At 55.4% G+C, this 25,993-nt stretch overlaps 2 protein-coding genes across 2 annotated transcripts; one reads left to right on the top strand and one right to left on the bottom strand.

Moving 5' to 3' along the window:
* Positions 1-245: 245 nt before the first annotated feature.
* On the top strand, positions 246-1,200 carry PRLH (prolactin releasing hormone). Its single transcript, XM_031017162.2, has 2 exons — positions 246-490; positions 1,037-1,200. The coding sequence occupies exons 1-2, from the start codon at positions 391-393 to the stop codon at positions 1,198-1,200; spliced, it is 264 nt and encodes an 87-aa protein (XP_030873022.2). The 5' UTR covers positions 246-390.
* Positions 653-19,929, bottom strand: RAB17 (RAB17, member RAS oncogene family). Its single transcript, XM_081813326.1, has 5 exons — positions 19,671-19,929; positions 14,583-14,697; positions 8,825-8,969; positions 7,882-8,007; positions 653-6,074 (listed from the first exon to the last, which is right to left on the bottom strand). The coding sequence occupies exons 2-5, from the start codon at positions 14,606-14,608 to the stop codon at positions 6,039-6,041; spliced, it is 333 nt and encodes a 110-aa protein (XP_081669452.1). The 5' UTR covers positions 14,609-14,697; positions 19,671-19,929; the 3' UTR covers positions 653-6,038.
* Between the last annotated feature and the right edge of the window lie 6,064 nt (positions 19,930-25,993).

The raw sequence follows: 25,993 nt of genomic DNA, 5'->3' as shown, positions 1-25,993 counted from the left end.
CACGCGATGGCCTCCCACAACGCTCACCGGACAGAGGAGAGAATGAGGTCCCAGGGAGGGCGACGGGCTTTGCCAAGAGCCAGGTTTGCCTGCCAGATCCGTGCCCAGGACCACTCGGGCACAGATCAGAGTGCACAGGGCCGTGTGGCTGCACACACATGCACTCACATGTCATGCACGCCCATGCACACAGGCGCATGTGCACACACACACTCACACTGCTTCACACGTGTGTGCGTGCACACACCATGCTCACATGATCTCGGGCGGCCACCCTGGTGAGCACGCAGCCTCGCGAGTATGTGACGTTGCTCCTGTCCTTCCGCCCCAGGTTGTGCCCTCCCGTGTGGGATCCCACCTCAAGCGGGGCCTGAGCGAGGAGCCGGGGGGATGAAACCTTTGCTGGCCTGGCTCCTGTGCCTGCTTCTGCTGGGCCTGGCCCTGAAGGGGGCTGCCAGCCAAGCCCACCAGCATTCCATGGAGATCCGCAGTGAGTGCCCGGACCCCGGGCCTCAGCCTCCCTCACCCGCCCCCACCCCTCCACCCCCAGGTACCGTGGCCGGGGCCTGGCCACCTCCTAACCAGGGGCACCGGCCTTGCTAAGTGCCTCAGCTCCGGGAGGGGTGTGGCCTGCCGTTCGCCAGGCCTTTCCACAGAGTGGCCCTGTCACCAGCTCCCCGGCGCCCCTGCCCCTGAGCAGCACACAGTGGAGGGGGTCACTTCCTGCCCCCGGGGTGGCCTGGGCCGAGAACCCGGGGGTGGGGCGAGGGGAGGAAGGGGTTGCTGGTGAGCTTGAATTCCCATTTCCCAACGCTCCCCCCTACCCAGCAGCGGCCTCGCCACCCACTCTGGGTGTCCCTGCTGTGCAGGTGGGTCCCAGCATGGCCTGGGCAGGTGCGCAGGGGTGAGCTGGGGGCCCCTGTGGGGAGCGCTGTGCGCGTGCGCTGGGCCCTGCCACCCGTGGGAGCACACGGTGCACGGTGTCAGGGGACGCACCGCCCACACCCACGCCCGACTCTTGCTCTTTCCTCCCCAGCCCCTGACATCGATCCTGCCTGGTACACGGGCCGCAGAATCAGGCCCGTGGGCCGCTTCGGCCGGAGGAGAGCAGCCCTGGGGGACGTGGCGAAGCCGAGATTCTGGCGCCAGCCGGCCTGCTTCCCCCTGCGAGGAGGCACCCAGCCCGCCCAGGATGGGTGACAGCCCAGCCCATGGAGGAATAATTCCAGGAGCCAACCCCCAGCCTCCCCGCCTCCACGGGCTACTTCCCCCTCGATCCTAATAAAAGCAGCTGGCCTTGCTGCGGTGCGTCTTTGTGGTGGCCACGTGGGAGTTGTTCGTCCTCATGGCATGTTAGCCTGGAAGGACACTGAGAGCCCAGCAGCCCAGAGGTGCCATGACTTGCCCGAGGGCACCCCGCACTGAGTAGGGGAGTGGGGCCTTCCAGGGTCACCTGCAGCCCATCATACCCTCCACCCAGGCCGCTCTGAGTGGCTGCCCAGGCTGCACACTGCACCACCCCGTGCAGGAGGCCCCGGGGGAGGGCAGCACAGCCCCTCAGCCTGACCTGTCCCTCTCCAAGCCCAGTCTCTTTTACCTCTCTTAGCACTCGGAGGAGAAAGAGAAGCGTGAGCTGCTTGTTTCTAATCAATAGCAGGAGACATGAACCTTAAATGAACCACAGTGTTCCCCTTTACCACCTGTTTCAAACTGTGCCAAGATGTCCCCGTGTCCTGCCTCCGACCAGGCAACTGAGCCCAGCCCTTAACTCTGAGACTCAATTTCCACATCTGAACACGCAGGAGAGGAACACCCGCCTCATTCCACAGCTCAGGCAGGCACAGCACCTGCTTGCGGGCCAACACGGTGTGTGTGTTCAGTGTAGACCCCTTCCCCAAGGCCCACTCCAACACACAGTACGGGAAGGAGGGCGGTAGGGACAGGCTTATCCAGTTACTTCCACACCCAAAGCATGCGGGCCTCTGCCTGCACTGTTTGCAGAGTCTCAGGAGCCCACCCTGACGACGGGACTTCTGTCGGTCCATACTCAGGAGTCCCCAGAGCAGGCCTGCAGGACCCCAGACCCCAGCTGTCCCTGCTCCAGTTCAAGGAAGGGGAGTCCATCAAGAGGAAGTAGAGCTGCCCCACCTCCCCAGCCCCAGGGAGGCCCCAGGGCGGGGCAGAGGTCAGCTCCTCCCAGGGAAGAGCCCCCGCTACATGGGCACCTGCCCAGGGTGGAGTGAGCACGGGGACAGGAGGGGCCAGGACCCTGCCCAGGGCAGGCAGGTGCTGGCCCAGGCCTGGAAGAGCGAGCAGCCAGGAAAACAGTCTGGCACGTCCTCAGAAAGTTACACATAGAGTCGCCATATGGCCCATAGCACTCCCGGCTCCGTCCCTGAAGGAAGTGAGAACAGGTGTTCAAACAAATATTTATACAGAAATGTTCACAGCGGCACAATTCACCATAGACAGAAAGGTAGAAACACCAAATACCCAGCAACAGCTGAACAGATAAACAAAACGTGGTCCAGCCACACCACGGATTATGATTCAGCCATTAAAAAGGACTGAATTGGGCTGAATGCTCCAGCTTGGGTCCTTGAAAACGTGATGCTAAGTGGAAAAAGCCAGACACAGAAGCCCATACACTGCATGACCAGATCTATATCAAATGTGCAGAAAAGGGACATTGCTGGTTGTCAGGGTAACTGCTTAATGGTGGGGATGAAAATGCCTTGGAACCGGACTCAGGTGGCGGTTGCAGAACACTATAAATGGGCTCACACCACTGAGTTGCACACTTTTTTAGAAAAGAGTTCACAGCTCAGGGTGAGGCTCAGACAGGGCAACACAGCGACGTGAGGATGGGCAGCCCCAGGACGCTAGTTCATCTGTGCCCAGGACAGATGAAGAGGCGGGGGGGTTATGTGTCCTACAACTTATCATGAAACTTTCAAACACACAAGAAAGTTCAAAAAGTAGTCTGATGAGCATCCACGTACTTGCCACTTAGACTGAACAATTATTACCGAGTTTCTCTCTCTCTCTCCCTCTCTCTCTCCCCCTTCCCATTTGGAAGTAAGTTATAGACACCATGACATCTCCCCTAGATGTTCCCACATGTTCCTCCTCAAAATAAGGACAGTCTCCTGCATAATCTTAAAATTATTGTGCTTAAATCATTTTCGAATAATTCCATAATATCATCTAGTTTCTAGTCTATATTCAAAAATCCACAAGTATGGCCGGAAAGTCTTGACTGTCTTTCTTTCTTTCTTTCTTTCTTTCTTTCTTTCTTTCTTTCTTTCTCTTTTTTTCTTTCTTTTTCTTTCTTTCTTTCTTCCTTTCTTCCTTCTTTTCTTTCTTCCTTCCTTCCTTTCTTTCTTTTTTCTTTCTTTCTCTTTCTTTTTGAAACCAGGTTGCAATCTAAATTCACTGTTGCTGTTAGGTATTGCTCATTAGTCCCTGATCTTTTTTTGTCGTGACGTTGACTTTTACAAGAGCCCAGACACAGTATCCTGTAGAATGATCCAGTGTGTGATGTGTGGATTGTTCACCCGGATTGTTCACTTTGTTCCTGCAGCCAGCATCTGCCTGTGGATTGTTCACTTTGTTCCTGTTCTGTCCCCGCATTTCCTGTGGTCTGAGAGGGAGATCCAGGGCCTCAGCTGGATTTGGTTACTCACTGGGGACACAAGGGCTCTGTGTCCCTTCTATTGCACCTCATCCGATGGACAATCCGGGCCCCGCTCTGGCAGATGCTGGGCCTGGCCCTCCCATAGAGGTAGATCTCGACTCTAAGGGGCCTTCCTGTGGCTCACTGTGTGCTTGAGGCAGGAGCCGGTCTACCCAGAGCCCCCAGCCAGTCATTTAAGCACCCACTGAACACCCCTGTCGCACAAAGGAGATTCTCCAATTCCTTCCACATTTATTAGCTGGATTCTTCTAAAGGAGGTCCCACCCACCTCTCTCTCTTTGTTCAACACCGACAAATAATTTTGGATGCTCAGATTGTCCTCAATTTGGCCAGTGGGAGCCCCGGGAAGAGGATAAAATTTTTTTAAGCAGGCTCCACACCCAGCATGGAGCCCGACGCAGGGCCTGAATTCACAACCGTGAGATCAAGACCTGAGCTGAGATCAAGAGTCGGACACGGACAGCTCAATGGACTGAGCCACCCAAGAGCCCCAGGAATAAATTTTAAAAGAAGAAGAATGGATCCCTGAGTTGGGCCCTCTGGGCTGTTAAAAAACAAAATTCAAACATTTGAAGATCTAATTGGCTTTATTAAGTGACTCATGAATGGGGCAGCATCCAGTCTAGCCAGTAGAGAGATGCTCTGCCAAGGTGCAGAAAAGGAAAGCTTTCTAAATGTAGAGAGAAGGCTCCCTTTTTTTAAGGAATTCATTAATGTTGTTTAGGCAAGGTCGCCCTTGTAAAGGGGAAGGGGTCTTTCGGAAGAGTGCCTCCAGGAAATTCCAGTGTGGCAGGTTAAAGGTTACATTCCAGAGGGGCTTGAAACTGCAGTTGGGTTAAGTATTAAATCTGGCTTTACTGATGCCTTAACTCCAGTGACTTCTTGGGCCTTGTGGTTTTCTTTCTGACTGTGCGAAGGGGACTCCTCCAGGGTGGTTGGAGGAGACCCCTCCCACAGAAACAGAAGACAAGGAAGGGGTACGGTCGCAGGCAGGTCAGCAGGGTTCCTCCGAGGGGCCACTTCTGAACCCTCGGAGCCTCCTGCCCCCACCACCTACACACGTGCACACACACACACACCCAGCTCCAGAGAGGAGCCAGGTCCAAACTCAGGCTGGGCAGGGCTGGAGCAGCTTCCCAGGCGGCAGGCGGGACAGGGGGCTCCCAGGCTGGCCTTCCTCGGGACCTGAGGCCAGTGCAGACCTGGAAGTGGTATTCCCAGGAGTCTTCGTGGGGAACACATCGCTTTGCGTGCTCCACACCCACTGCCCCCCCCCCATCACAGGTTTCGGGATGGAGCTGAGGTGGGCAAAGCATGGCACAGAAAACCTTCCATAAACACCTGTCAGTTGTGGTGAAGGCTGGTTTTGGAGACTGCCTTTCCTTTAGACCTCAGGGGAAGGACCAATTTCTATCCTCTTGTTGGACACACATTTGTTGAGCACCTGGCTTGTGTCAGATGTTGCCAGGCGCCGAGCACCCCACAGAAGGAAGAACAGAACCTCTGCCCTCGGGGACATTCCCCACCTTGCCAGAATATTAGGTTCACCGGGGAGGGCTCAAAACGCCCAGAGCCCAGGGCCCAAGCTGCACTGTAGACGGATGGAACGACAGCCTGTGGTGGGCAAGGGGCGCTGCAGGCGGAGGCTTCCAGGTGATTCCAAAGCAGGGTTGAGCCACTTGCCTGGTGGGGCAGAGGAGAGGATGAGGAGCAATCACATCCCGGGAGATGGGGAACCTGAGCTCCAGAAGCACAACGCACCCCATCCAGTCTAGGGGCACAGTGGAAGGATGCCTGGTGGAAATCCGTCCAAGGATATGTTTTAATAATAAATTCTAGCACAGTGATACTGACTTGACAAAACGGGAGGGAAATAGGCATAGATATTTGGGCATCCTACACGCATGATCCTTATTTCCCTACTTGCTGTGGCATCAATCAACTCGTCGGAAATTTCTCCGAAAGCCTGGCATTTAGCAGAGAGAATGCGGGGCCCCTTGAGCAGCAGGGTTTGCCCTGAGCGATGCTGGAGCGCCATCTAGTGGCCAGGGACACACCAGTGTCCAAGGTTGGTCCCACCAGGTGCGCACAGAGGGGGTCCCCAGCCCTGCTGCAGCGGGGAGGTCGCGGGGAAAGCGCAAGACACAGCCTGGCACCGCAGGGACTCACCTCCACGTACTTCATCTACGTGGGAATAATCATATGAAACACCGTGCAACTTGACTACAGTCAGAAACCGGTGAAATTGTTTAAGAAACATAATAGCGTGAGTGGAAATCTGGGTAGCAGGCTCTCTCGGACGCTTTTATCTCTGTACTTATCCTTTAGCTTTTCTTGACGATCATGACGAGAGAAGCCTTGTGAAATCTGCATTTGCCTGGAAAGACACACGAGAAGCTGCTTGAGAATATGCATCAGGAAGGTCTGGATCCGTGGGGCACCTGGGCTGTCCCCACCTCCTCAGGGCCTGGGTGCAACCTCCTTCCATGAGGTTGGAATGCAGGCGGTCCCAGGCCTGCTGGATGAGGGAGGGACCAGGGGCCAGAACAAAGGAGGGAGGCTTGCGGGGAGCCCTGACCTTTGGCGGGATTCAGCCACGCTGAGACGACCTCAGCTAGATGGGTCCTAGCCAATGCCGGGGTGTGTCCTGGTCAGTCCTGGGCTCCCCAGCCACTGGGCCCCAGCCAAAGGTCCAGGTCCGTGGCTGGGATGATGGGCCCATGCAGGGTGGACACAAGCAGAGAACCAGTCCAGAGGAACCCCTAGAAATGCTGGCACACCCTTCATGGGTGTCCAGAGTTCAGCGTCATCGTGAAAGGATGCTTAACACCTGTCCTGCTGTTGATCCTTACGGTGAATACACTGAAGCCGGCCTTTTCAGGCGGACAGCGGTGTCTTAGTATTTATAATTTCAGACTTGCTTATCCCAGACCCAGGGGCAAGGATGAAAACCAACACCACCCCTCCCCCTCACAAAATAGAGTCCCCTCTGAAACACCCTCACCTCGACATCAGGGCTTAGCTCCCAAAAAGACTATCTGGGCCTCCCCCTAAAAGCAGGCAGTAACTGGGCAAACGCACGACGTGTCACCCCTGGAGAAATGTCCTGTGCCACCTGAACCACAGGCGGCGCATGGGCCTGCCTCCTTATTCGCTCAGGATGAGCCCTCCTAGAACCCGAGGCATAACAAACCCCGGCCTTGCAAACTCAGCAACACCAGGTTAGAGACAGCGGTTGGATGTTTGCAGACACATAAACAGTACCGCTCACACCACGGGCCGGAAGTGTGCGTCCTCAGGCTCGCTGGGCACAACCGTCACCTGCTAAACTCAGAGCCAGGGGAAGAGAGCCGAGAGGGGCCTGGCCCCCCAACCCCAACCCCAACCCCGCCCCAGCTGCCCCATTAGATGCTGTCCCTCCCGGGGCCACCGCCCCGAGATGCAGGAAGTGGACACAGCTCCATGATCTTCCTGGCACTGTCACCTCCATGCGGGCCTGTCCCCTTCTCCCCCAGCTCCCAGAACCATACACACACACACCTCCCACACGCACACACACCCCTCGCTCACTGCCCTGATGTCTCATAGCACTCTGCTTGCATCTCCGAGGCATTTTTTCTGCCTTTGGTTGTTTTATGAAACTCTGGCTTTCTTCTTGACTCTCTCTCACTCAGTTCCTAGCAAGGAAATTTGGATTTACTCACCTGTCCCTTTATCAATAATTTATTGAGCACAAAGAAAAAGATCTGCAAACTCACATAAGTGAACATGGGAGGGCCGGGTATGAAGGGCCATGGGCTCCTCGCGACCCTGGCTAACCCTGCAGGGACCCTTGCAGGCGGGCTGCACAGCATCTCCCTGTTCCCTGGGAGACAGGACGCGGGGCCGACCCTCCGCCAGCTCACAGGAGGCCTGGCCTGGGTAGTGCGTGCAGCCCTCCCCACGTCTGCGGAATAGCCGTCTCTAGACCTGACTTCTCCAGGAGAGCCCAGAAATCTTTGCCCAAGAGGGAAATTCAAGTGGGAAGTATATGTGTTTGTGCATGTGACATACATGGGGGTGTGTGTGTGTGCATGAGAATGGGCAGGTGACAGGGTGCAGGTGTGTGTGTGCGTGGATATGTGTGCTTTGGGGCCTCTCTCTTCCCGCCTCGGGGAACAAAGCGACCCAGTGTCAAGGGCTACCTGGAACGTCACTTCCCGCTGCTCGCCAAGGTCCGTCTTGTTCCCGACCAGCATCACCACCACCTCCCCTGGGGGGGACTCCCTCTCCAGGTCCTTCAGCCTCTGCTGAGCCTTGCAGAAGGAATCCTAACAAAGGGAAAAAATCAACATCAGACAAATCCCATGGGTGGCTTTCATCGGCTATCCCGGCAAAGAACAGGCAGACGTCGGTGGGCCGCCCTGTAAAAAGGCATATGATCCAATTGGCCGTGTGACAGCCCCCCACACGTAGCCCCACTCCCCTCCCTGCAGCTGAGCTGCTCAAGTGGGCGGCCTCCCACGCTGCAGCCCATGGCATCGTGCTTGCCCCACCCTCACCCCACCCACAGACTCTGCTCTCCTTCTGCTCACCTGCCCTCCGCCTCCTCCCCTCCCCACCCCACCCCACCAGGCTGATCCCCACTGCTCCCTCCCTTCATGGAGGAAGCACCCCCAGCCCAAGCGGAGTCAGGTGCTCCTCCTATCAATTCCCACAGAACCCTGCCCTTCCCTCCTCCTGCTCTAAGTACCTGCTCACTCGTACTTAGCATCGACCCACACGACACTGGGGGAGAGGTAGGGCCAGGGACAGTGTGCTGTCTCCAGGACACGCCCCTCACCAATGCTGTGGGCACCCAAGGAATCGTGAGTGATGGATGGGAGTGCTCTATGCAGGGTGTTCTGAGAGGACCGTGGAGGGGCACAAACTCAACCGTGCAGTAGTAGGAGCAGGGGCTATCAGGGAGGGCTTCCTGGAGGAAGTGACAGACTTTCACGAAGGTGTTGTCTACTGGTTGTGGTGATTTTCCCATAAAGCACCAGCACGGGCTGGTCACGGAAAGCCTTCAGAAGAGAGCATCCCTGCGCCTGAGAGAACAGGAAGCCTTGCAGAGGAGGGTGGGGACGTGCTGGAGGCGAGCCTCACCATCCTGGTGACGTCGTACACCAGAAGCGCAGCGCTGGCAGCCCTAAAGTGGCAGATGCTGTGGTACTTCTCCTGGCCAGCCGTGTCCCAGATCTCAAACCTCAGAAACACGGCCCCAAGTCCACCACCGTCGTGAAGAACGCACCTGAAACAGAAGCCCGGGGGGAGCTTTACCTAGAGGACACGGTCTTTATCTCCAGCTCAGGCTGGGCCATCGAGGCAGGCAGGATGTGGACATAGCTTTGGGGGGACGATTCACCCTGCTAGGGACAGAGGATAAGGGACGAGTCTGAGCTGAGGTTTTCAGCGTAGAGTGGGTAAGACCATGATTCGCTGGCAGGAGACTCTAGCTTGGGGGGCTCCTAACAGAACCCACCAACCGGTGTCTGCCTGCACATCCTGCCTTTCCCTGCACAGCCAAGAGCCTGAAGTCCCATCAACCTCCTAGGCGCCTTGTCCCCCCCAGATTCATATGTGAAGTCCTATCCCCCAAAGTGATGGTGTGGGAGGTGGGGCCTCTGGGGGTAATCAGGGTTAGATGAGGTCATGAGGGTGGGGCCCCCACAGTGGGATCCGTGCCTTTGTAAGAAGAGACACAGGATGCTTGATCTCTTTCTCTCCCCCTCCCTCTCTCTCTCTCCCTCCCAACCCCCCTGTCTGTCTCTCCCACCCTTCGAAATCTCAGTGTCCTCTTCTTCATCGCGAGCCAACGGTGTCCCCTTCCCACAGTGGGTGTTAAACGACGAGAAAAGAGAGGAGAGCAGATCTGTGCATGAAGCTCCCCTTCCTTTGCCTGCCCTGGGCTCTCCCTGACCCACTGGCTGGGACGGTGGCCTTCTGTCCACATCCTTCTATCATGTCCAATCACATTCCTGAACTTGATTTTGGTTGTACCCTAAAAACGCCACCACCAGTTTCCCCATGGGCGTCACGCTTGGGTCAGCCTCCCCGGCTCAGCAACCCTAGCTTCCCATCTGCTTCTTCTCCACTTGGTAAACGACGGCTGCTGGTCGAGCTTCAGTCCACGTGCACCCCAACAAAGTTGCAGAGAGGGCTTTCGGTCCCAGTGATGATGAGGCATGAGTGACGGGGTGTTCACAGACCTCAGAACCTTGACCCTCCTGGAGAGAGACACGAGGTCCCTCTGGGGCCCCTGGACTGGTCCCCAGGACAACCTTCCACCCACCCCGGCCCCATGGACACCCTTGGCTCCAATCAGGAAAAGAGCTCACATTAATTATCTCCCTTGTTCAGAAACCCACTGACCACATTTTCTACATCGTCACAGCTAAAGCCAAAAACAACCAAATGATATTAGCCACAAGGTGGGGGGTGGGGGTGGGATCAGGCCAAGAACCAGGAATTTTTCCGTTCTAGAACAGGCTGGTGGAGATGACACATGCGCACATTTTCACGGGGCCTCGGGTGGACTGAGCTGGGGCCACCGGGTGCATTTGCATATCATGGTCCCATCACGGAACAAACCAGGTCTCCTTCCTCCTCTGGTCCCACCACGGACCTCAGCACCGGCATCCCAGCATCAGCCCCGCCCCGGCCTCAGCTCCATCCTCTGGGCGGCGGGAGGGGGGATCCTGGAAGCAGGTGAGCTGCACAGCGCCCCCATCTGCGCGGTGAAGGGCGTAAGAATGACGGATTGCCCCAGATTTAAAAGTGTCTCCATAAATGTTGACATAAGGAACGTGGTTGTGCTCTTTCTGGTTTTAATGTCAACAAACAGCTGATTCCGCTCATCGAAGCCTCTCCTCTGTGTTTGCCTTTCAGCAGAGTCCTGGTTGAAGGGAACCTGAAATGCATAGCATCTCTCCCCGGGGCGGAGCTGACAGGGGCCAGGATGGTGACAACGCTGAATGCGGGCTGCCTTTCTTTCCCTCGCACACAGGCCACTGCGATCCACCAGCAAATACGCACGCCAGCACTAGATGTCACCATTTCTCCAAAAGACGTCACTCAGTGCGGCGGGCACCAGGAAACCGGCCAGAATTCCCAGGGCTGTGGCCAGTTGGGACTCCAGGATGGGGGGTCTGTGGGGAGCCCAGTGGGGTCTTTGGGAGCTCCCCGTGGTTCAGGTCCCCGGCCACAGCATTCCCCCTTGGAGCTGCCACCTCCCCCCCCAGTCCCTCTCCCGCAGTGGGACGGGGGCCTCCGTGGGGGGCGGGGGGGTTGGCAGGAGTTCCAGGGCTTTTCGGGTCTCCCCTCAGCAGGTGGACCCCCAGGGGGCTGTGCTCACTTGAGATTCCCACTCTGGCTCTGCTTCGGGGACACGAGTCTGTCTCTCCCCTGGCTGGACGGGATCTTGCCCTGAGACAGCTAGAACACTGTCCTGGCTCGCACACCATTCTGGAGGGCCGTACCCAGGGCCTGTGCAGCCCGCGATCGCCCACAGATCCAGACCCCCTGGCAGGGGGCCCAGGGGCGCCCACCCTCCCGAAGGCTGGAGTATCTTGAAGCTGGCCTGCTCGGAAGGCAGCACCACCCGGGACACCGGGACACGCCAGCCCCGGTCCCACTCCTGCTCTCTGGAGTGGGGGGGGGGGGGGGGTTGGTAGGTGATGACCTTAAGTCATAACATGGTAACCCACGACTTAAGACAGCCTTGAGCCAGCCTCACACGGAGAGCCCACCACAGAGGGTGTCTACATCCCCGTTTCACAGACGACAATTTCAAGATGAGCGAACAAGCCGTTTAGCCATGTGTTGGTCACTCGGCTCACAGTCACTGAGAGTTTCCAGTACGCCAAGCACCAGGCACACGCTCCCTCCTTTATCGTCCCAGCCACCTGCCAACCTGCCCATCTGCCGAGGAGGAGGTGAGCCCCGAGTTCTCGAGTTCTCGCTGGGCTGAGCTCCTCTGCACCTGCTCCAGAACAAAAGCAAGTTCTCTCGATAGAGCCAATGCCATGTGTGGAAACAAGCAACGGAGGCGTCTGCCTTCAGAGGGTTTTTGTAAAACACAGACTACATCTGCATAAGTGAAAGGAAGGATCGTGTTCCATCGCCTCGCCTGAAAAGTGGGAAGATCGACCTTTATAATAATATATAACAATGTAATAATTACTACAGCATGATAACTAATAAGTCATATAGACGATAATACACTGATAAATATCATAGTATAATAACAAAATAATTAACTGCCCTTCTTTATTTTTATAGTAATGCAATAATTGTAGTAGCCACCTCCACAGGCTGTGGTATCATAAAGCACGTGAAGTGGACCCAGAGATTTAAGTGGAGGAAGCCAGCGTTTCCACGTGGGATTTAGCTCCTCACAGCAAAGGAGGGCTTTTCACGTCTCCGTCCCCAGCACCCAGCATGGTTGCTGACACGGAGCAGGAGCTCCATCAGTAAGTTCTAGCCCCGTGGTCGGCAGCTGCTTGAATAAAGGATTGCCAGACTCAGCTAGAGGGTCTTGGCTCCGTGGGTGCTCATCTGGTGGTTTTCTGCCCCCGCACAATCATGCACCCTGGGCACAGTGGGAAGGGAACAAAGGCCCAAAGCACCAGCCCCAAGGTAGAGGCAGGGTCCTGAGCCTGGAAGGGGGGAGGGCAGCTAAAGCCGCCCATGAGGATGAGGATGGTCCAGGGGCCAGACAGAGGACCACGAGTGGAGAGAGCACACCTAGGCCTGCCCCCAGGCAAAGACCCCCACTCTGACCTGGGCCCAGGCTTGTCCACCCTCCTGAGCCTAGCAGAACCTCTGAAGAGTGTGGGGGAGGGTGACAGCGTGGTCCCTGACTTGCTGAAGGAACCGGAGCAGGCTTCTGTGGGCAGGACAGGCCCTCGCCCACCGTCCCTGTACCTACTGTGGGCTGGGAAACGCTGTCTGCCTGGCTTGGGAAAGTTAGTGACCTTCCCATTAATACAGAGTGCCTGCTCCATCCCCAGACGCAGCTGGCTCCATGCTTAGGGGCCCCCTCCTGCCCCGCCGGGAGGGTCCACATTGCAGCCCACCCCCTTGGACCCAGCAAGTGCTGATCCCTTGGAGCCAAGTTCCCGGCTCACAGCGAGTGTCCACACCACCATCCCCGCCCCTCCCCTCCCACTGGAGCCCAGGCGCAGCCCACTGCCTCTTAGGGGACCGGCCCCCTCTCACACATCAGTAGTGCAAAGGTCCCAAATTTTTTTGGCAAAAGGCCGTAAATATTTTTGGCTTCAAGGGACCTACCATCACAGTTGCAACTACTCAATGCTGGCCTCAGACTGAAACGAGCCCCACAGGATATGCAAACGATGGGCATGGCCAGGTTCCTGGAAAACCTTATTTGCAAAATCAAGCAGATCCCTAGTAAGCCAGTTTGCAGGCCTCTGTCTTCCATGCAACCCCAAAGAGCTGTCTGGTCTGGAACCTGCTGTCTCTCTTCCTCATCTTGAATCTGCATCACCCAGTTCACACCCGGTTCACACCCAGGTGCACAGCCCTTGAGATCCCACTGGGCCAGGCCCCCTTCTCCAGTCTCTGCTTTCAACTGAAGCCCCCCACCCTGAGGCCAGACTTAGCACCTTGCTGTATTTTTTAAGTCCAGTCCAGTATCGTGGCTGAGCGGTGTCACGCTTCCAGCTGATGGAGAAGGTCGCCCTGGGCCCCCTCAGCCAGCCTGAACCACTGTCTCTCGGAGCTCTCCTGGAGTTCCCCCGTCCTGGAGCCAGCCCCTCACCCCTCCTCTGCCCAGCTCACCACTAGTGCTGGGGGCCTGGGCCTGGCAGATCCCTCAGCCCCCATGGCCCTCAGGCGCTCTTGGGAATCACCCTCCTGAAAAGACTGCAGGGCTCGCAAGTAGCTAATGCATGTGTCAAATTTAGCGTTGTGTGTCCATGTCCAGTGTGCCCGTTTGGTGTCTTCTAGAATCCTCCACACCCAGTGCAGCCTGGGACAGAGGCCATGCCCAGCAGGTACTTGCTACATGAGTGAGGGAGGGAGCGAATGAATGAACGAGTGAATGAATGAATGAATGAGTAGACTCGACAAAGTGCTAAGCAGAAGGCTTGTCCATGGCAGAGTCCAAGTCTGAAGCCAAGGCTCTGGCCCCGAGTGCAGGATCTGTCTTTCGCCATGCTGGCCACCTGCCAGGAGGGTCGCCATGAAGTGCGTGTTGAGTTCCTCTATTTTGGGTAGGAAACAGGATTTCAGCCCCAGGCAGCACGTGATGGAGGCCGACAGCCCAACAGATGCTCCAAAGACCTTTCCCCTGAGAGCCATGATATGTTACCTCTTTAAGAAGTGCACAGAGAGGGTCTTCCCTCCCAGCCACCCCATCCTCTGCACCCCACCCCCCCAATCCAGGCCAGGTGGTAAACAGAGACCAGGCAGAAAGGGAGCCACTCTTCGGGAAACTACCCAGGAGAACAGCTTTGGCAGGAGGGACCCCGGGCAGGGGGGAGGTCAGCTTGTCTGGGCAGCTGAATGGCAAAGCCTAGGGGGCCTTCCCTTGGGCTCCCCCTCCACCAGGTAGAACCCCTCACACCAAGCCCTGGGGCCCGAGGCCCTGACCCTGAATCTGCCCCCTGCAGCCTCTCGCTAAGCTGACACCGGACCGCCCTCCGGACTGAGCGTGTGTCTGACCAAGCCTCATCCCCTCCCTGCAGTACTGGGTGCAGCCCGAGGCCCCGGGGGAGTGTGGGAAATGCCCCACACCTGGGCCATCACCCTGGCTTCTCCTCTAGCAGACTAACCAAGGGCATGCTGTCCCGTGTCACATCCCACGGTGGGCAGGATGCTCTTGAAGTCATTCTTCACGTACCGGAGAGCCAAGCTGGACTTGCCCATGGAGCCACTTCCCAAGAGGGCCAGCTTGAACACGCAGGGCTGGCCGGGGCAGCCCCAGGAGAGGGAACCCCTTCTGCTTGTGCCATGCCCTGCAAAGAGACAGCATTTGCAAAGAGGTTGAATGTCTGCCGTCAAATGATCTTAGCGAGTTCACCCTTGGGGCCCCCCTTCCCTGGTGAACAGCACAGAGCTCAGAGTCAGAGGCAGGCAGCCTGGGTTGGTACCCCTGCACCACTCAGCACCCCGTCTCCTCATCTGCAGAGCGGGGTGAGCAGACCCTGCATGACAGGTCTGTTGTGAGCAGTGCTTGGGAAGTGTCCTGAAGGCGCCCAGCAGGATGCCCACTGCATCCTAAGCGCTACACTCCCTGAAAAACAATCATTGTGTGCTGGTTATCATATTGCTTTGTTGTCCTCATTCCCATTACTTCTCACTTTTAAAAAAAATCGATTACTTATTCCCAAAAAGTACCAGAATCATCCGAGAGGCAACGTGCTCTCTCCGTTGCGGCTCATGGGTTAAAGTTGGTGTTTCAAAAGAATCTATCTAAAGAAAAAGTCGGTGTTTCAAGGACCTCAAAATATTTTGGTCTTTCCCACTTTATCTAAAGCCTCGGCACCCATTAGGGATATGCCATAGAGAAAAACAGCTCTGTGATCAAAATAAATTTGGGTAAATCCTGCATATCTTTTCATTACAGAAAATTTCAGGCACCCTCCACCGTGGAACAGAGACCGTCCTACTTGGCCTCATGCACCCTCCTCCACTTCCAAAACCTTGGTTCACCCACATCCCCAGACCCCCTCCCACCAACGATAGGTTTGAAGCAAAGCCCAGACATCCTGTTGTTCCATCAGCAAATCTCAGTATATATACAGGTGTTCTTTTTTTTTTTCTTTGTAATTAATTTGTTCAAGAGATCAGATTGTCCTGCAGCTTTGCAGTCTGGATCTTGCTGTTTGTATCCCCTGTTCTTGCCATGTCCTGTGAACCCTGTATTTGCTATAGCTTGGTGGTTCTGAACAGAAATCTGATCAGATACAGGCTATCGTTTGGCAAGAATGCTTCGTGAGTGTGCTTTGCATTTCCTCAGGGGGCAAATAATGGCCAAGTGCTCTGGTGGCGATGCTAGGGGTCCCTGAAGACTGTAGCCAGACCCACTATTTCACTAGAAGCTGCAGACTGGTGACATTCTAATGTCCCCACTTTGTCTCCATTTATGATCTGGGTCGCTTCTAGGAAGAAAAACTTCCCTAAAAAACATGGAAACCCACCAGGCGCAGGCAGTCCTGGGAACGGTCTCCTCTCCCTCCTCACTCAGTGGGCAGGAGAGAGGCCCCCAAGGGTGATGGGAATGCAGGAAGGGAAGGAATTTCCAAGAGGAACAGAGAGAAAAGTGACAGCAGCAAGAAGCAAACTATGTCCCCCACCCCCACCCCGCAGCTGTCCCTGTCTGGTCTGCCTGCAGGGACAGGAGGGGAAGAAGCCGGCTTGGGACCAAAGTCCCGGAACAAGCAGGGCTGAGTCCTAAATACTAACAAGACTGTTCTCAACAGAAGTGACCGGGGAGTTACAGGGTCTGAGAGAAGGATTCAGGGCTGTTTCTGCCCCTTGCGGACAGGGGGCTCGCCACAGCAGAGGGGAGTTGTCGGAAGGCCCATCTTATGTGGGATTCATGAATTTTGCCATCATGTATGATGCTTACAGTGTCAATGCATGGTGTTTCAGAGAAGGATTAGAAAGATAAAGTATTTTAAGTTTTCCATCTCTGTTTTCGTGAAGCGGATACTGGGGTCACTTGGGGAGTTGCCAGCTGCTGGTAAATCTGCTAGATCTGCTCAGGTCTCTCTGTCCCGTAGATGCAAACCTCCATCCTGCCACGGCGGCCACCCATGATCATATCCGGTCCCCATCAATAGCAGATAATAAAATAGATACAAGTCTCTGCCATCATGTGACCCGCAGTGCCCTGTCCCTTTTCTTGATTGAAATAATCCCGGTTTTGAACTCTGTCTTAACTCATAGAATGATTTTTCTAATGACTTACCTCTCTTGCTGGACTGTAACCTCTAAGGAGATTCACTTTATATAATTATTTTATTAATATTCTCACACGCACCGGGCTGTAACCTCTCATTAGAGCAAAGGACTATACTCATTGATCATATAGTAGGTGCTCAATAAATATTTCATGAACACACACAGGGATGGCTCAGCCAAAAGCCATAACTGGACAGACATGCTGTTTCCAGCCCACGGTTTGCACGGCCGGTCAAACCCCAGGCAGCTGGCCAGGCAGTGAACTGGGGCATCTGCAAAAATGTTGAACCGAAGAAGCGCCTCCGGCAGCCATTGAGAACAGCTCCATGCAGGGGGCTCAGCCCTGAGTGGCCAAGAAAAGTTGAACGTTACTTGCTTTAAGGTTGTCCTGCACGAGTACTTGGAGGAGACTGTGAAGGCTGAGGTGACTAAGTCTAACACACAGGCCACCTCCCCGGAGGATCAGGGCGGACGTGCACACACAGCCCTGCCCAGCTTGGGCTGCACGGAGCCTCCTATTGAAGCTGGGCTAGCAGCCTCCGGGGGTCCTGGCATTACCCCACCTTTCAGAGAGGCCCGACAGCTCTTCTAAGACAAGGATGCAGAATTCGAAGCCAGAGCAGGCTGCGTTCACAGTCACACTGGGCACCCCAGTGTGGTTCCTGCCCTTGCAGAGAGCACCAGCATGCACTTCCCACATCAAAAGCGGTGATGCAGTGAGCCCGTCCAGGCCAGCCACCGGCCTGGGCTCATGGCCAAGAGGACAGTCAGCTCAATAGCAAACCCTAATTTATAAACTGCTTCTTTTTCCCCACCCCCCCCAAATTCAAAGGAACAGAGTAGAATGCTGGTTACCAAAGGCTGGGGAAGGGGAATGAGAAGATACCAAAGGATACAAATTTCCAGTTACAAGATTAACAATTCTGGGCATCTAACATACAGCATGGACATTATAGCTAATTATACTGTATTACATCCTTGAAAGTCCCTAAGAGAATAGATCTGAAATGTTCTCAGGGCCAGAAATGATAATTATGAGCCAGGATGGAGGTGGTAGGAACAGCATGGTGGCCACCACGTTAGAGCACATAAATGTGTCAAATCAACATGGTGCACACATTGAACTTACAGAACGCTGGATGTCCATTACAGCTCAACCAAGCTGGAAAAAAGAAATCCTTTTAAGAATGGAATGTCCCGGGGGTGCCTGAGTAGCTCAGTCATTAAGCCTCCACCTTTGGCTCAGGTCATGATCCCAGGGTGCTGGGATCGAGCCCCACATCGGGCTCCTTGCTCGGCGGGAAGCCTGCTTCTCCCTCTCCCACTCCCCCTGCTTGTGTTCCCTTTCTCGCTGTCTCTCTCTCTGTCAAATGAATAAATAAAATCTTAAAAAAAAAAAATAAGAATGGAATGTCCCGGCTTTCAGTTGTATCCCAAGCTATGCCCTCATCTCTAGCCAGAACTACTTACGGTTCCCGCCTGGAAGCAGGTGCCCCATTGATTTGTACTATAATTCTGCACAGAGAAAGTTCTAACACACCTACAGCGATGCATTCTCGAGTAGTTAAAGATACCCCTTCAAGTTTTCCTTGCTATTTATGCGCTCGGATTAATAAAGCTCTTAGGTCTAGAAAATCTTTAGCCTAAGACATGTCTGAATAGACCAAAACAGGTGGATTACGAATGAATATACCATTCCTATGATGCCGCATTCCAGCATCTTATTCCTTTGGCAATGAGACATCTCTTTGTTTAAAAATAGCATTTTACTATAAATATAAACACATCATTGTCAATATGAAAAAAACGAAATCACCCAAAGTCCCACCCCCTTAATATAACCAGGAAAGGCATTTTGCCTATTTTCTTCTTGGTTTTTTGGCTATGAATCTTAAAAACAAGCAAACCAAAACCCAGAGCTTTAACATAAAATTATGTATTGCACCTTTACAAAAAGCAACATATGTAAAAAGCAGCTTTCCGCATTGCTGTTTATGTTCCACATGCATTCAGCTTAATATATTTAGTGACCACAGAACATTCCTACCGCTTTTCCACTTTGCCAACCCATTTCCCAACTACGGATTTTTTTCTTGGTCATAATTGTTTTCTCGGTAATAAATAAGACTGCAGAAAGCACTTCCGTGTACAACTTTTTGTGTGATGACATGCTATAAGCTTCCAACAATCAGAGAGAAAATTGAAAATGTGACTTCTGACCCAACCTCTAGAATTTAATCAAGATGGGGTTATTTGAAGTCTTTCTAAACACAAAGATCTTCTCGGGAACACAATATTCGTGATTACGGGTAAGAGAAGCCCTCTGGAGCATCTGATTTGGGGTTTTTTAAAGTTTCTTACCAGCTCGTCTCTTTTCCACCAAAGGGAAAAAGAAAGGATTACAAATCTGAACTAGTCCTTCCTTTCGGTAGGGGAGGGAATTTCAGGGAGGGGTCCGCTTTGCTGAGGCTACCGTCCAGGACGTCCCTGCCCGGGCACGTAAAGAACACCGAGATTACTGAGCAGCTGGTTATGCTCCCCCCCAGCCAATCTGCACTAACTGAGCATCCTGATCCATCTGAGGGGGGCTGCCCCGCATCGGCTTATGGTCAAGGCCTGGAGCTGGGCTTTTCCCAAAACCACCGTACAAACAGGAATCTCCTTCCGGGAGCCTGACCTAGCCAGCCACGCGGATCCAAACACAGCCCCTTCCGGTCCTCAGGAGAACAAATTCCTCACGCCACACTTTGCCCTTTTGATTATCGCACAAGCGCAAAGGTACAGAAACCCTCCCACACATGTGCACACGTGTGCACACGGAGACACGCATAGACACATGCATACATGCACGCACATACACACACACAGAAGCACACAGACACACATGCACACACGCAGATACACACGGACACACACAGAGATACACACAGACACGCACACTCGCACACACACAGACATGTGCACATACACACACACTCACACACACTCTGCAAAACACACAGAAGTTAAAACAACGACTCACGTGTTCCCCAGGCCTGATCCCCTCCAGGAAGCCTGGCAGCTTGTCATCACCGGGTCCTGCAGGACCCCACCCATCTCCCCTTTCTCCCTCCTCTGGGCCCGGGCAAGGTTTGCTTCCCCCACAGGCAGGTGGGGATGGTGGCCGCAGCAGGGACAGACAGATGATCCGCTCTAACAGAAAACAGGTCAGAGGCCGCAACTCTGGCCAAGGCGGGGCCCAGTGGCCCCGCGCCCCAGGGTCAGGTCTCCTCCTCCCTTCCCGGGAAGATCCCAGGGCAAAGTCCGTCACGGTCATGTGTCACCCGGGCCAGGGCAGGGCGGGAGGCTGGACGGTAAAGCGGCCGCTGCAGGAGTACCTGGGCGCCCGTGGGAAGCCAGACTCCCATCTGGTGGTGGGGGGTCACCCGACTCCAGGGAGTGTCTCAGCTTTATTATCTCTCATTTCAAAGCTGAGGGTTTCCCCTCGGCTCCTTCGTGGGAGTGGCACAGATCTTTGCTGCAGTCGAACCCCGGGAAAATGAAGGATGTATTTCGGTCAAATCAGGTTATTCCTGCCACAATAGCTGGGAGCAGCCTCTGGAGGGGCCCTGCACCTGGGACCAGAGGCGAGGGGGCGCCGGTCCTGGGCTCGGACACCTGGCTCCTGGCTGCACACCACCGCGGGGGAGGCGCTGTGTTTCTCCAACGCCCCCTCCCAGGTTTGTCACCCTCAGCCTGACTGCTCCTCCCAGGGATGGGAAGATCCGGCCTCAGGACGGACGGAGGGGGACTCCGGTCCCACTGACCTCCAGGGTTTCCGCCCTCCCTGTCCGTTGCTGGGGCCTTGGGTCTTGTGTTGGAGGCGGCTCTGTGCTGGGTTCCTGCTGGGATGCCCTCCCACCACTCCTGCAGGACCAGCTCCTCTCTGCTGCGCCCACACCACCTCTGGGGGCGGGGCGACCCCTCCTCCACGCAATCATGCCATCCGGGGTGTGGCCACCTCCTCAAGTGCCACCAGCAAACTTAGCTGGGCCCCGCGCCACTTGGGAGACTCAGGAACTCTCCCCCTTATGAATGGCCTCCTCAGCCCCCCACCTGCAGACCTGTACCCAAAGGTCTGGGTGATGATGTGTTGTTCTGCTTATAACCCATATGATGGAGGGTCCAGTTCTGAAAGACAGGGATGTGCTTTTCTTTCTCAACATGGATGGGCTTCTCCCAGTTATGGTGAAGTACCCACCTTCCTGCAGGTTGGGGGAAGGGGGCCCAGAATGAGAGGGAGTCGTCAAGACTAGTTCTATGGCAGGAAGGGAGAGACAAGATAGTTAATAACCAGCATCTGACATCCAAAACGGGAGATTTGTGCCTGCAGTCAGACAATGGATTTGAAAGCCAGGCCCTGTCCAGAGAAGCGATTTCTGGAGTCCGTTCAGCTCCCATGACTCTCCAGCTGTCCGGAGGTTATATTACTGAGGGCCCGACCGGCAGGCTCAGGCCCGGTCTTCATCCCTGGCTGTGGAACAGAGGGCCATGAGCATGTTTAAGATCTCTCAGTTTCCGTGGGTCGGGAGCCAGGGCACAGCTTCCTGGGTCCTCTGCTGAGGGTCTCACAGGCTGCAGCCAGGCTCTCCGGAGTCCAAGGTCCCTTCTGAGCTGGTCATGGGCAGAATTCAGCTCCCTGCTGTTGTAGGAGTGAGGTCCCGTTCTCCCTCTGGCTATCTCCTGGGGTCGTCCGAAGCTCTTACAGCCCCCCTGCTGGTCCTTGTCCTGTGGCCCCTCATGTGGCCCTTTCTTTTTTTTTTTTTTAAAGATTTATTTATTTATTTGAGAGAGCGAGAATGAGAGAGAGAGAGAGTACATGAGAGGGGGGAGGGTTAGAGGGAGAAGCAGGCTCCTCGCCGAGCAGGGAGCCCGATGCGGGACTCGATCCATGGACTCCAGGATCATGACCTGAGCTGAAGGCAGTCGCTCAACCAACTGAGCCACCCAGGCGCCCTCATGTGGCCCTTTCACACAGGCCAGCCTGCTCTTCAAGGCCGGCAGGAGAGTCTGTCTGACTTCCAGATCCTCTTTTAAAGGGCTCGCCCGATTAGGTGAGGCCCACCAGGTACCTCTCCCTTTTCATTAACTCAAATCAACTGATAAGGGACCTTAATTACATCTGCAAACACCCCTTCCCCTTTGCCATATCACACAACCTAACTCAGGAGCCCTGAGCACCCTCAGGGGGAGGGGATCATACCAGGTGTGGACACCATGCACCAGTGGTCTTGAGAGCCACACTAGAATCCTGCTTACCCCAGTATGAGCTAAAGCCCTCATCCTGCCCAGCTGACCCAGAGGGAAAGCTCCCCATTAGCACACTGCTGGTGGATGGTGGGACCCACCCGCTGGCCCTAGGGTTCAGGCCAACCCCAAACACCCTGACCCCTTCCCACCTCACAAGGCCCAGGGGCACTGTGAGAGGCTGGGACCCAGCTACTCGTGAGGTCCGGGGGGCTCATCACTTTTCTGGTCTCGGTGTTAGCTTGCACATGCATCACCCGGCTGAGTCTTGTCCCTCCCACAGGGACCTCTGCACTCACTACCCTCCACACCTGCTCCCCACCTGAGGGTCCCAAATGTGCCGTTCATCTCTGTAAGATGACCTCACTCCAAAGAGACATCCACCAAGAGAGAGAAACCTGCGCTGTCATGTTTAAATCTAAAGAAACAGGGCTCCTGGGGGGCTCAGTCGGCGAAGAGGCTGACTTCAGCTCAGGTCACGATCTCAGGGTCTTGGGATCAGCCCCGCGGCTCAGGTCATGGTCCCAAGGTCCTGGGATTGAGCCCCGTGTCGGGCTCCCTGCCACGCAGGGCGTCTGCTTCTCCCTCTCCCTCTGCTGCTCCCCGGTGCTCATGCTCTCTCTCTCTCTCAAATGAATAAATAAAATTTTTAAATCAATCAATGAATCAATCAATCAGTCTGAAGATGCATTCCCACATAGACACAGTCAGACCCAGGCACAGAGAAACTCCCCGACAGGGAGGATCGACACTTAGAGCACATTCTGCGCCATAACCCTAATCACTGCTGCTTGCTGTGGAAACTAGGCAAAAATAGTACACGAGCAATTTACTTAAGTGCCCACCGCCAATATTATCTTGATAGACTTGTGCCAACCTTTTAGCTTTCTCTCTCAGCATTTCATCAACGTCCCTGTCCTGGCATTCACAGAGCTGCCACTTTGCTATGCCCCTGCATCAACCCACGTATACGAGCACACCCGTTCACAGGCTTAGATTCCCCTTTTGGAAGAAAACCCCAATCCTGGAATTTTGAAGCCGGAAGGGCCCCTGGGGATTATCTGGTGTCGGAAGAACCTCTGCAGCACCCCGGCCAACGGATTTTTCTGTCTCTGCTCCAGTATCGCCAGGGACGGGGGGCTCCTCTGCTCCCTGAGGCGGCCCCCCTGCATGCGGGCTCCTTCCCATCCACACGGGCCTTCCGTAACTTTCCACCCATTTGCCTCCCTGGGGTCACGTGGCAAACGCCTGAGCCACTGCCACAGGAACATTTCTGAGATTTTCGACACGGTTATCAGGCCACGTAGCGGACACTGCCAACGACCTGTCCGGACCCCACAGCCCCCCGACTCCTGTTGCAGAGGCCACGACTGTCGATACAGCCCCTTCCCAGGAGGCGTGCCCCGTGGACCTGTCTGGGGGTCCGTGGGGAAGAGGGCTTCCCTTTCCTCCTCGGGCTTCCTTACAGAGTGGGCATTAAAGGATCAGACTCCTGTGATAGATAGCTGAAGGACAGATCTTCCAGAATGTTCTTATCTCCTAGGGCCTTTGAGATAAGCAGAAAAGGGTCGCCTGCCTTGCCTCAAAACCTTCACCCCTGCTTATCTCAACGGAAAATTCCAGCAGGGATTTCTGAGCACCAAGTTAAATTCCTCAGCTCAGCAATCAGTTTGGTGCTTGGCTGCCCGCCAGGCTGGGCAGAGCAAAAGAAGCAAAGTCCTGAGGTGTCCAGGACCCACCGGCCGGGACAGGGGCCTGCGCAGTGAGAGGCGGCCACCCCAGCTTCGGACCGGGACCTAATGGTCCACGGGGAGCGGGCAGAGGAGACCGGCTCACCCGACCAGACAGAACGGGAAGGGGCAAGGCAGACTCCTTCGGGGAGGAAACGTCTGACACACTGAAGACGGACCAGAAACTTCCCTAATGACCTTCGGAAGGAGGGCTTTCTGAAGGGAAGTGGCTGAGCAGAGTGAGGGCGAGGCCGCAGGGGATGCTGTCCGCGAGCCCAGAGTCTGGGGTGGGTGGCCAGAGGGCTGAGGGTGGAGGCGCCTTGTCCAGTTCCTAACGACTAGAAACATAACAAAAATAAAGTAGCAACGTTTTATAGGGCATCTACCGTGTGCCAGGCACTGTGCTGATCCTTGACTTGGGGTTCCGATCTCATCGTCACCCTCACGGCAAACCCGCCCTGGGAGCCACACCCAGAAGGCCCTCAGTGGGCCCTTACCCCGATGTGCCCCTGCTTGGGGCTGAGAAGGTCATAGGGCCCCCCCTTCTAGAGCACGCTCCCAGATCCGGAGACGAAGCATTCCTTGCCCAAGTAACCCCACTGCCCTCCCACAGGGCCCGCATGGGCCTCTGCGCTGGGTCCACCCTCCCAAAGCACGCGAGGCTGCCTGGGTGCCCGAGAGGCCGGCGGTGGGCAGCATGGTTGGAGCACGGGTGTGTGGCTGGGCAGGCACCCATATGTCACCCCCAGGGAGAGACAGATGCAGGTGGGGAGCAAAGGAAGCCAGTGGGGTTGGGCCATCACGTCCTGGCCAGCCCTCCCGGGACCCCTAGGGTTCTAAATGCAAACCTCGGCTTCTGGATTCTTTTGAAGGTATGCCTGCCAAAGTAGGAGGATGGGACATACTTTACTCAACAATGTGTGTGCTTGGCTTCATTTGTAACTTTTAAATACTTAGATTGATGGTATATGGACGACGTTTTGTATGCCTGTCCCAGTCCCTGCAAATATTAGGGGCAGGCCTGATTGTTTTATCCTGTTTTACAATTGAGGAAACAAGCCCAGAGAAGGAGAGCAAGTGTACAAGTCCTATAGTCAGTGGGAAAGAGAGGGGGTGCTAAGCGGACCTGGACGTTAAGTGAGACCGCCCCCCACCCCCCCACCCCTGCCTTGGGAGGTTTGGTGGGAGGTAGGCCCCATCACCTCCTTGCCTGGGGGCAGATAGCTAACCTTCCTGACAAAGGCCTGGGTCTCCTCCCACCCCCACCTCCATGAAGGGCACCATTCCTCACTGTGCCCCTCACCCCTGCCTCAGCCAGTCTTCCTTCCTGTAGAGTGCTCCCATCCGCATTGTAGACAGACTCCCTCCTGCACCATGTCTCCCTTAGAGCTGTCTCTGCCTGGGTCCACACTCCCTCTTCCCCTTCTCTCCTGACACTGCTCCAAGTGGGTGTGGCCACCTCCTGGGCCCTGGAAAGCTCCCGATGATCCCTTGGCCTCCAAGCTGCCCAGACCACCGGTCCTCCACCCTCACCCCCCTGTGAGCACCAGCCCCCCTGCGAGCACTTTCCTCTTGCTGTTTCTCGGACCCACCTTCTGGCCACTGCTCCTCCTCGGTCCCCTCTGCTGGTTCCTCCTCGTGTCCAGGACCTGCACACCCTGGGGGCCACCATCCCCCTCTGGCCCTGCACCCCTCACCCTCTGTCTGCTCTCACCACCCTGCAGGGCACATGAAAAGCTGACGGTTCCCAGATGGGGGTCTCCCTCCTAGCCCATCCCTGAAAGTCCAGAGTCCTGCACCGGACTGCCTCCCTGACATCATCCCCCGATGCCCACTGGGCTTCTCAGCTTACCGAGTCCAAACTCCACATCCTGATTTACCCTCAAAACTTGCTCCACCTGCAGCCTTTCCCGTCTTGGTTGATGGCACCTCTATCCTTGCATTTTATTTGCTCAGGTGGAAACTCGGCCCAAAGTTCCCCATCTCACCCAGACCAGCAGCTCAGGTCCTCACTGTGGCCCAGAAGGCCTCAGTCATCTGCCCCCTGCCAGCCTCTCTCATCTGTGACCTCTGACCTCATTCTGCTACTCTCCTCTGGCCACACACGACCCTGACTCAGGCTCCTCTCCCTGGAAACTCATCCTCACCCAGCCTCCCCTGTGTGCCTCCTCCTCTCACAAAGACACTTGCTTTGGATTTAGGGCCCACTGGTTAATCCAGGATTATCTCATCTCCAGATCCTTACTTAACTCAATTACATCTGCAAAAACCCTTTTGCCAAATAATGTCACGGTCACATGTACCATGGGTTGAGACGTGGGCACGTCAT

The sequence above is a fragment of the Leptonychotes weddellii genome, chromosome 3 (genome assembly GCF_054177405.1).
Source record: "Leptonychotes weddellii isolate Sample4059 chromosome 3, ASM5417740v2, whole genome shotgun sequence".
Lineage (NCBI taxonomy): Eukaryota > Metazoa > Chordata > Mammalia > Carnivora > Phocidae > Leptonychotes > Leptonychotes weddellii.
Note: the sequence above shows the minus strand (reverse complement) of the source record. Positions and strands in the feature narration are given on the sequence as shown.

Excerpts from the sequence above, each read along its gene's own strand:
- RAB17 (XM_081813326.1), bottom strand. The coding sequence starts at position 14,608 with ATGGGCAAGTCCAGCTTGGCTCTCCG. Across the intron at positions 8,970-14,582 it reads AAGTCCAGCTTGGCTCTCCG|GTGCGTTCTTCACGACGGTG; the intron begins GTACGTGAAGAA and ends CTTCTGTTTCAG. Across the intron at positions 8,008-8,824 it reads TGTACGACGTCACCAGGATG|GATTCCTTCTGCAAGGCTCA; the intron begins GTGAGGCTCGCC and ends TCCCTTTGTTAG.
- PRLH (XM_031017162.2), top strand. The coding sequence starts at position 391 with ATGAAACCTTTGCTGGCCTGGCTCCTGTGCCTGCTTCTGCTGGGCCTG. Across the intron at positions 491-1,036 it reads GCATTCCATGGAGATCCGCA|CCCCTGACATCGATCCTGCC; the intron begins GTGAGTGCCCGG and ends TTTCCTCCCCAG.